This window comes from Convolutriloba macropyga, chromosome 5 (assembly GCF_964194025.1).
Source record: "Convolutriloba macropyga chromosome 5, txConMacr16.3, whole genome shotgun sequence".
NCBI classification, from domain to species: Eukaryota; Metazoa; Xenacoelomorpha; order Acoela; family Convolutidae; genus Convolutriloba; species Convolutriloba macropyga.
The window spans coordinates 53868237-53878745 of NC_134472.1; the positions used below are offsets into that span (position 1 = coordinate 53868237).

At 35.0% G+C, this 10509-nt stretch overlaps 1 protein-coding gene across 1 annotated transcript; it reads left to right on the forward strand.

The window, feature by feature from the left end:
• Positions 1-279: 279 nt before the first annotated feature.
• On the forward strand, positions 280-7884 carry LOC142339472 (uncharacterized). The gene is made up of 4 exons (XM_075389515.1): positions 280-383; positions 3849-4453; positions 4704-5414; positions 6255-7884. The coding sequence occupies exons 2-4, from the start codon at positions 3865-3867 to the stop codon at positions 6965-6967; spliced, it is 2013 nt and encodes a 670-aa protein (XP_075245630.1). The 5' UTR covers positions 280-383; positions 3849-3864; the 3' UTR covers positions 6968-7884.
• The last annotated feature ends 2625 nt before the right edge of the window (positions 7885-10509 follow it).

Below are 10509 nucleotides of genomic sequence, written 5' to 3' on the forward strand. Positions count from 1 at the left end.
TGTGTGTGTGTGTGTATGTGTGTGTGTGTGTGTGTGTGTGTGTGTGTGTGTGTGTGTGTGTGTGTGTGTGTGTGTGTGTGGGTGGGTGGCTATGTGCTACAAATTAATCAATTTTTGCGGCTTGCTTTGCTAATTTATTTTTGCGTTAAATTTCAGCCTTCCTCAATTAAAAACACAGAGAGGGAGTCGATAAAACAGTCTAATTAAAGAGCGTTGACCTGATAATTAAAGAATGGAAGGGCGTGTAAGTTGCGATCTGACACGTGTTTTTCTAATTAGTTCAACGGAGGAAACATACAGGAGTTTTAATTATTAGCTATAAGAGTACAATTCAATTCTGGTTGAATCTCAGTTTCGAACTTCTCTAGTCGAAAACAACATTGGTAAGTTCTTTTCCATTCTTTCTTTATATTTCTTACAGTTTATGGAATCTACTACTCTAAAAATTTTGTTTAACTGCTTTTTCAAAGTTTTCTGCTCTATATCAATAGCTTCTTGATCAGATAGTAACTTAATATTTCTGTGTTCAATCAATTATTTTGACTTTTATAAATCAATCCAAAATTAAGAACTGAATTGAAGTTTATGAATATTGGTAGCTTATTCTGTCAACAAAATTTCACTGCAAACTTTTCTGCAGTTTCAAACATTATTTCTTTTGAAGCTCAAATCAATAAACTTTTCAATAAAGTCTTTTCAAACCTGTCTCAGACTTGCGCGTGACATTTGAGAGTCGTATAAATAACGTTGATCAAATGTATATTAGGAAAAAAGCCTTTTTATCTTCCCTTTTAAAACTTTTATTCTTTGCTTCCATATTTCCATTGTAAAACACTAATTTTGGTCACAAATTGACTAAAATTTGGTTGTATAAATAAAAGAATACAAGCACTATGCTATTTAACTAAAATTGATTAAAAGTATGTTATCCACTTACCAATTTTTTTTCGTAAAAAAACAGAGAACTAAAACGGCTCACATTTACAAAAAAAAAACAAGACGGCTCGTGTGAAAGCACAGAATACATCTAAAGTTCGTTAAAATTGTTCCATAATCTGTGAGAAACGTTCTTTCGACCATCAGTTTTGCAATACTAATTAAAGCAAATGATGTTTGAGAGCAACCTTGATAACAATTTTCTTTAATATGAAAAATGAAAATAAATCAGGACCCGTCAATTCGGTATCATTTAAATTGCTAATAAATCACGTGTATCGTCAATTGTTTTAGACGGTGAAGGTTCACCGAACAGCAATCAGTTGCCAGAAAAATGGTCTTAAACAAACACAAACAGTATATTGGAAAACAAAAATAATGCGATTAGTTTACGCGCTAGGTATCGCAAATAGTTCAATGACTTTTCTTGCACCAAATTTTTGACCTCATTTAAAATATGGCCCACTGATAATAGTTCGGCCCAAAATAAGACTCAAGATCTAGTTGAAATTTTCAAACAGCCCACCCAATATCAAGCTACAATCAAAAATTAAAGTTGTTGATTTAATAAATTTAATAAATCTTTGTCGTTTAAGTTAGAATTCTGTTTAAAGTTTTTTCTCAAATCATTTGTTCTGAATCCAGACATATTCTTTACAATTTTACAAAATACAGCAGAAATATATAAAATTACACAAATTTTTAAGTGACAAATTGAAGCATTAGTATGAAATTATAATTTTTTTAGCGAGGTAAGGCAGTTTTTTGTATCTTGAAAAAAATTTAGGTAGATTTTGAAATCAATGATACTATCAATTTACAGTAAATTGGATATCGTTCAAATTAAAGCCAAATGAGCGTTAGTTGAGAGGCCGGTTGTAATTTTGGCAAAGTTAATATTCTTCTTTTTTTTCTCAGATTGTTACTCTTATTTGTTCCTCTTGTTACAAATTCCTCATATAAGACCAAATTGGTTAAACAGAGGTTTATGTAGCTCTGAAATATTTAGTGGGGGACTTAATTTTTGATCGTTTGTTGTAGCAATTAGTAAAAGAAAACATTTTTTTTCTCAATGAATTTTTTTTGTTCCAATTCTTTTGGAGTGAAAAGCTACAAAATTCTATAAAATTTTCAATTAATACGTACCGTTGATTAAAATTAAACCATTTGAGGAGCACAAACATCACGATTATTTTCAATTTGATTTGAGGAGATTAATTTTCTGCACTTTACATGGTTGCCTTCCTTAATCTTTTGTTTGTGAGAGTCTTTTCAAAAAACAGTTTTGTGTTTTGAAGTTAAGTTTACACATCAAACTTTACATGGTTGCCTTTCTTAATCTTTTGTTTGTGAGAGTCTTTTCAAAAACCAATTTTGTGTTTTGAAGTTAAGTTTACACATCAAACGATTTCAATGCAGATAATTTGAAATGCACAACCTAAATTTGTGAAAAAATTTGACCACAAAGATATGATTTTCTATATCTCCGAAAATGGTTCCTGATTTGAATTTTTTATTTTTTGGTCAAATCGATAATGCAGAGATGATATCTTAAAACTTTTCCTCTTTGACTTCTATGTGTAATTGATTCGAAACAGAAGAGTGCTGAAATTCTGATTTCACCTGTAGCGGCAGGATCAATCGACAGAAAGCAGAATTGATAAAAAAAGTTCTCCTTTTCTTTCACCACATTGTTTTCTGTTGTTCTGGTCCCAATTAGCCCATATTTGATGATTTCTGTGACATTTCAAGCAAGTAATTTCTCAAATAAATATTGGAAGTTCTTTGGAGGCGGAGATGCAACGTGTTGTGCTTTGAGTGGTCCAGAAAATTACGCTCTCAACATTCGCCGAAACTTATCCACAAAAGCTTTGAATAGTTTTTTTTCATTTGAATGATGTCATTTATTAAAATCTTGGTTCAAAGCTGATCATTCATACTACTCATCATCAGATCAGTTCGAAAAAAATACAAGCCACCTCGCTGTCGTCTCAGAAAATTCCTTAGAGTTATTTCTCCCGCTCGTGCTCCCAAATATTTTCCGTAAGTGATTTACAACCCATACGGTAAGCCTTAGAATTTTGAGCTCTGCATTCGTTGGGCAAGACATGAAAACTCATTGGCGTTGATTGTCCTCGCTCGTTGGATGAAATTTTGTTTAAAGGAAGACTTATTCTCTTATTGGGTGAGATAAGGTTGTTTTAAAAAGTTATGTTATCTTACATCTTATGATCCAAATCCAGCTCGTAGTTTTTGTACGCGTCGTTTATATAATTTGACAAAAAGATGTCAAAAACGTATTCACAGCTCAGAGTATCTGGTTTTTTCGAGATCTTATAGGACAATTAGAAGATCCTGCAAAACAAAGCTTTTCTTGTGACATGTGAGATCATGCCCAATATACGAAAACACCACTTCTTTCATTCTTCGAGCTTCCAAACATCAAAATATATTTTGTTTCATTTTTATATTCTTCTTGGAAAATCTTGTATCTTGAAGCTCTTGATAGGTTATCTGATACTTCTCAAAAATGTTTAAAATAGATAAAAATAGCAACTGAGAGTTCACTTGTTTATTGTGGACAGACTACTATCTTTACCTAGATTTTTTTCAAAAACTGCGCCTAATATCCAGATGTGGCTGCTGGACGTAAGAATTTTGCTTTTCAAATGGAAAACAAGCAACGCAGTTAGCAAACAGAATAAAGCATTTTCAGCTTCAGAATAATTTTTTAATAACAAAATACATTCAACTAATTTTAATTATCGAATTTGTATTCTAAGAGTCGGAGGTTACTCCTTATGTGATAAGAACTAACTTTTAACGCTGTCCACTTTCAAAAACAGTTTTATTTTGACGTTTGTATTAATTATGCATAATAAATTGATGAACAACTTTGTTTTGCTTTGAAGGATCTGTGTCTTCAAAATGAGGACGTCAATTGATTGGATTGTTTTCCTGACAACGTCAGCCTGGATTACACAAACCTTTGCGGATGAGACAGTGTCGTCTGCACCAGACAGCTGCTCAACCAGAATAGATCTGGACGCTACTGTAGAAATATTTGACACAATGATTTCCTCCATCTTTGTATGCACTAATGGCTACATAACCCTGGGAGCCGCTGCACCTGAAGTTTTGGCAAAACCTGACGATTTTTTGAACCTGAACACGAGCACAATATTAGCTCCACTTGTAAGAGGAGAGCCATCTAATTTTGAAGCCGTATTTAAGCAAGGATCAGTGGTTACCAATGAAATTTCCGACGTATTAACACAAATGATTGCACCGGAAGACCCCTTTTTTTCGTTTGATTATTATTTCCGAGTGCGATGGAGGGTACCTGCAGGCATGGGACTCGGGAATGGCTTCAGGATAATCGTGTTTCAAGACAACGACTATGCAGGCCAGGGTAACCAAAAAATTCTAGTTCTCATTGATTATGAGAGCATTCGGAATGGCCAAGATGACGCAACTGGACAGTACGTACGTGCCGGATTCAACTCACCAAACAACAGTTTAGTAATTTTTATCACATAGTGTTGATAATTTCATACTTTTGTTATCTATATTTCAAGTAATTTGCGTATGCACTATTTGTCTCGTTGGATTCACCGTTTCCATTTTTTGTTGCCATTTCTTGCTCAAAATGATTTTAAATGTAAATTTGCAATCAGAGTTTCAAGTTGCAAATTGAAGCATTAAATTGCATGACCAAAATGGTTCCAGAAAGCGTCAACTGATTGACAATTTTTTTCTCTATGTAGATTTGTACTTCGAACTTCCCGATTCTGGAACAGCAGCTGCAGCTGCCACTCTCAGCTCATGGGACGCTAACCCTCCATACGGCATAAGGTATGCTCGATGGCTTTTCACACTCGGAGAGAGAGGTCAAGTCGTGAGACAGTTAGAGGGGACCACTACTGCCGCTCCTACTTACACCCTTCCTAATAACCCTTCCTACGTTGTATTGGCCGATGACCAATGCTCTGAGAAAATTGATCTTTTGGAGCCTGTAACACTGTTTGGACAAGTCGTTGAGAGTATATTTATGTGTGCTAATGGCTACTTGAGCTTAGGTGGCGACAATCCTGAAACTCTTGTTGAACCGGACGACCTTTACAACCTTCAAACGAACGCAGTTATTGCTCCTTTGCTTGCCAGACAAGGTGCAAATTATGCAGGGCAATTTTCTCAAGGTCTTGGGTTCTTTGAAAGTGAGAATGGATTTTACGAGGGTACAATTCTTGCCGCGGATCCCTTTTTCAATGATGACTATCAGTTCATTGCCTACTGGGGTACCTTGCACGGAACTGGCCCTGAAAACTGGATGCGAGTGATATTCGTGAAAGACAACAATTATGCTGGAACGGGCAATCAAAAAGTCCTCCTCTATGTCCAGTATGGCACAGCGCCCATTAATCAAGATAGTTCTAGTGGTCAATACGTTCGAGCTGGAATCAATTCACCTAATAATGGTTAGTTTTTAAAAACTTGATTGCAGCTCTTCTCCTGATCCCCCTCTATGATTGATATTTTACACTTTTATAATGGCATATATGAACTGTAATTGATAGTTCTAGCTCTTAATGGGCTATGCAAACACTCATCGCTGCAGAAACAAGTAGATTCATACATGCTAAAGTAGTGTCTCATGACCGCGTCAATTTAAGATCTCCCAAACCTGATTTTCCATTTGTTTTAGTTTTACCGCGAGAACGGACCTTTCACGTCGCTATTAATACCGAATTGGTACTTGATTGTTGATAATATTCGTTCTCTCTCATCAAACATGTTTCCATTTAACGTAGTGGCTTCTTATTACGTTTTGCCTCTATGTAGGTACAGCATTTGATTTGTAGCTCATTTCAAGTTTAGTCGCAAATTGAAAATTGTGGAAGCGGGTTTTTTTTTCGGAAGTGGAGATTCAAATTTTTGTTATCAAATTACGATTAAATTGAACAACCAGTTAAAACAGGTTCAATAGTTTGCACTCAGTAATAACAATTTAACTCTAATTGTAAGCATCCGAATCAGAAATTGTGGTAACCAATTTCATATTTTCTTTTAAAAAACGGATCGATTCTGTCCCCTCGCCCCCGTGTTTTTATGCCGCTTAAAAATTATATTTTTCATATAGCACGATACTTTATTAAAAAATAAGCACGTGCTCATGGGGGTGGGTATATTCCCACTATCATGGTGAGGGGGACAAAATAGATCCAAAAGAGCTATTTTACTAGCTTTTAGTAGGGCAATTATAGGTATACTAGTAGGGCAAATATAGGTATACGAAATTTTGTTATCTGTGTTTCCAGGGACGTATTTTGAGCTTCCGGGTTCCGGTACAGCAGATGCTGCCTCTACGCTCTTCTCATCTCAAGTGATGGAGCCTTTTGGATTGGGCAATGGCAGATGGATCCTCACACTGGGCGCAACTGCTGGTCAGGCTGTTCGCGCCGTCGAAGGCACAACTACAACCACTACTACTACAACTACAACCACCACCCCAACTACAACAACGACAACTACTACCCCCACAACAACGACTACGACAACTAACCCCACAACTACGACTACGACAACTACCCCCACCACAACAACAACTACCCCAACTACCACGACTACAACTACCCCCACGACAACGACAACTACTACCCCCACAACAACGACAACTACACCCACAACAACGACAACTACGCCCACAACAACGACAACTACACCCACGACAACAACAACTACCCCGACTACCACGACAACTACCCCGACTACCACGACAACAACCCCGACTACCACGACAACTACCCCGACTACCACGACAACTACCCCGACTACCACGACAACTACCCCGACTACCACGACGACAGCAACTACTGCAACAACCACGAGTACAGCAACAAATGTGCCCTCTTCAACAACAACAGCTGCAGCAGTCGAGTCCTGGGCTACTGTTTTGAACGAACGATTGATGCAAATTGGAGCTGGATTCTTGTTCCTTCTTCTGCTTCTGTTGTTATGCTGCCGCAGATGAAGTGCATTCAAGTGGATAACTTGTGGTTTGGGAACTGTAAAGCAACAATAATAATAATAGTAAGCTAAAACCTGTTAGAAATGTGGAGTTACATCATGCTAAATCATGCATCTATTTTGTTTGTCGAGCCCATAGCTTAGTGGGCATATAACTTATACGCCTCCAGGCGCAACTGCTATTTTCTTTACTTAGTAACGCGTTATATAACTTTTTTTGCCACCTAACAATTTTGTAGGGTAAAAAACAGTTGACCGAAACAAAAAAGGGATCTATTCTGTTTCGGCCCCAGTGCTTTTTTATGTCCCCCATGCAGTTACAAATCATATGTTGTTTTATAAAGCACTTTACTATGTAAGAAAAAAGCACGTGCGCGTGAGGGTCATAAAAGATTTATGCTCACTAAGCTGGGGGGGGGGACAGATCTTAAAAATTATCCTAAACCATATGATATAATGAAAATCATCTAATACATATCTTGTCATTATCTGAGTAGGATTTGAACCTTTTTCATATCGTGACTTGGCTTACTTAACACAAGAAGTCAAAGGTTGTCCTTATATGGTAAAAAATTGAACAGGAAGCGTGAATTCAGCTTAACTCTCGATTCAGCATAAATTAGCTTTCAACGAGTCCAAAAAAAGTTATATAGTCTTTGGTTCTTGGTTGCAAAGAATTAATTTCCATTAACAATCCAGGAAAATATGATTACTTTCTGTTTTAGGTAGTGGGGGTAAATTGTATGAGTTGACTTCATTGGTTTAAATTTGATTTTTTTTTTCATGTCCCTAGGCTACAGATGGCAATGCATTTCACGGAAATAGTATTATGAACTCTTTTCATTGGGTATGGGTAATGGATTCTTTCATGCATTCTTATATGTGAATTGTAACAAAAAGTAATTGAACTTTTATTGGTGCTTTTGGTTCTAACAGACTCGACAACGAGTTTAGCCGTCAAACCTTTTCTCAAAGAATTTCAGCACTACATTTCAGCACTAAATTCGCAAATTCATTTTTTAAATGCTTCCAAAAAGTATGGAGAACTGCTTTCCTGCGTTTTTAAACCCAAAATGTGATCAACTCGAACGTTAGATAATATACCAACCGCATGTCATCTTTTTGTACCGACCTCTCTTTAGGGGGGAGGAACTATATACTCAAATGGGTTTTTGCTCAGTCAATTTTGACCGATCGATATAGTTATCGCAGAGAGTTGTGAGTAGTATCATTAAAAAGCCCGTCCAGCGTAGAATATAGAATTAAAAAGATTTTTAAGAACTTCGTTTTCTAGAGTGAGTTATCGATGTTTAAATTTTTGTGAATATTAGACTGAATTGTGTTATTTTTATTCACACTTTCCGAAATTTTTGACGAAAATTTCGTCAATTTTGCTAAAATATGCTGAAAATGTAAAGAATATTGTCTTTGATTTTTTTAAATAACAAAAAGTATTGATGACTATTTTGATTTTATTTTTTGGCAAAAATTTTGGCTAAATTTTTCAAAATTCAGCCTTTTAATCAAAAATAGCACGCAATAAGCTTCTGTAGTGCACTTTGATTAAATTTGCGGGAAGCACACACGCATAAACCACTAACAAAATTTTTATAAAATCCAAAGGGGGCTTGTTCTACTTCCGTTTCCGTTGAGACTGCTCTGTAATTCACTTTTTGCCGCTTTTTGCTAACTTTACTCGATGATTATTAACCTGCAGCATTTATTTTTGATTTCTTAACTAACAAATTATCTATATCTATAAACCTTGAAAAATTAAGTGTTCCCAATGGACATACAGCATCAGCAAGGCTAATTTTGGACCAATCTTGAACTGTTACAATCCGAAAACAAATCGCAATGTAGTCAGTCGGTGTTTTTTTTAAAAAGAATTCGCTCTTTTCAACATTAATTATAAAACTGAACAACTCATTCAAGTCAAAGCTCACTGGTGATAGGTCCAATTGGCTTCCTAAGCAACTCCAAATTTAACTATCTAGTTTTTTAAATAGAAAACTTATGGTCATTCTGATTTTTAAAATGTTTAATTTTTAAATAAACAAGGGATTATTGAAATTTGCCACTATTTTCTTCTACTTTGGTCAACCTGTAGCTTCAGCAAAGCAAAAAAGGCTTTTTGTTTCTCAGGAAAAAAAATTTAATCTTTGTTGTGGTTTTACGCTTTAAGTTACGACTTTCTGGCTTTGATTCAGCTAGATTTCACATTTTCTTTTTATTTTTAGGCATTTACCCATTTTTCATGGTTTTCTTCTCGTTTTGTCAAATTATTACATAACAGACAGATCACATATCACAATATTGGCGTTCACAAGAAACGCAATTGAAAATATCAAAATCTTTAAAGGTATAATTATTATTTTAACGGCTTTTTATGGAGGAATAAATGAGCCGATATTTTGATTTTAGTAGATAGCTGATGGTTTTCATGACTTTGAAAAGAATTGTTATCGAAAATTAAAAAATTATTAACTTATTTTGCTCTTTTTTCTTTATTGTCTACTTTTTCCCTAGTCTCATTAATGAGAAGTCACATACAATATTGTGGGCATTTGAAGAATGCGCAATTGAATATATTTTGAGGGGCAAATTATGGCATTACGGCACAGACAGCGTTTTCTCGCAGTTTCAATTGAAATTTGTTTGTTGTCACTATTTGTTTTTCCTTTTTAACTGTATAAAAATCCAATAAAGACACGTCTTAATGCCCTCCCATTCAAACATATGTAAACATAAATCTGTTTGATGTTTTCTGTTGATATCTAATGAAGTTAATTACTTTGAAATAATTTAATTTTAAAAATTTAAGCGAATTTTTCCAGTTTTCTATTTTTGTTTTTTTGTCGAATTGTTACTGAGCCCTTTTAGGCACTGATCCCATATCTTTTCTAGTGAATTACAAGTTGTTTTGTGTAGTTTCAGTTTTATCTGACGCTGTTTTGGCTTTGTTATTATTTTCATTAAATAGACCTGAATTTTTTGTATGTCTTTAATTTTATTTTTGTTTGATTTTGCTGTTCGTCTTGACTTGACTTTTTAATGATGGCAGATCTCACCAATCTAACGCGAAATTTTTTTACTCCACTGAGCTGTTTGTTTGGAGGCGACCTTTTTTGTTCATAAAACATTTTTTGGAAAGTACTTTAATTTTTCGGGGTTTTTCTATCCGTTCCTCCTTTAATAGACAATTATGCCAAAATTGTGGATGAGCGGTGTCGGAACATTACGTGCGATCGCACATTACTGAGCCTCATTGTTTGCTCAAAAAATAGAAGATGATCTTCAGACTCAAAAGAAGGATTAATTCAGAGTTTGTAAATTGGTTAAATCCGTAGCTGTGAAAGAATTAGTTTACTTTCAATAACCTGGAAGCAATAATGAGACAATAGCTATTCTCATAGTGTTGTAGTGTTTTTTTACAATCCGAAGTAGAATGAGAATTTGAATGTTTGAACAGATACAGAGAAAAAATATTAGTTATTTGCGGCAACATGATTTTTTCTGCTGTTTTTTCATCAGCTTGGCTTGATT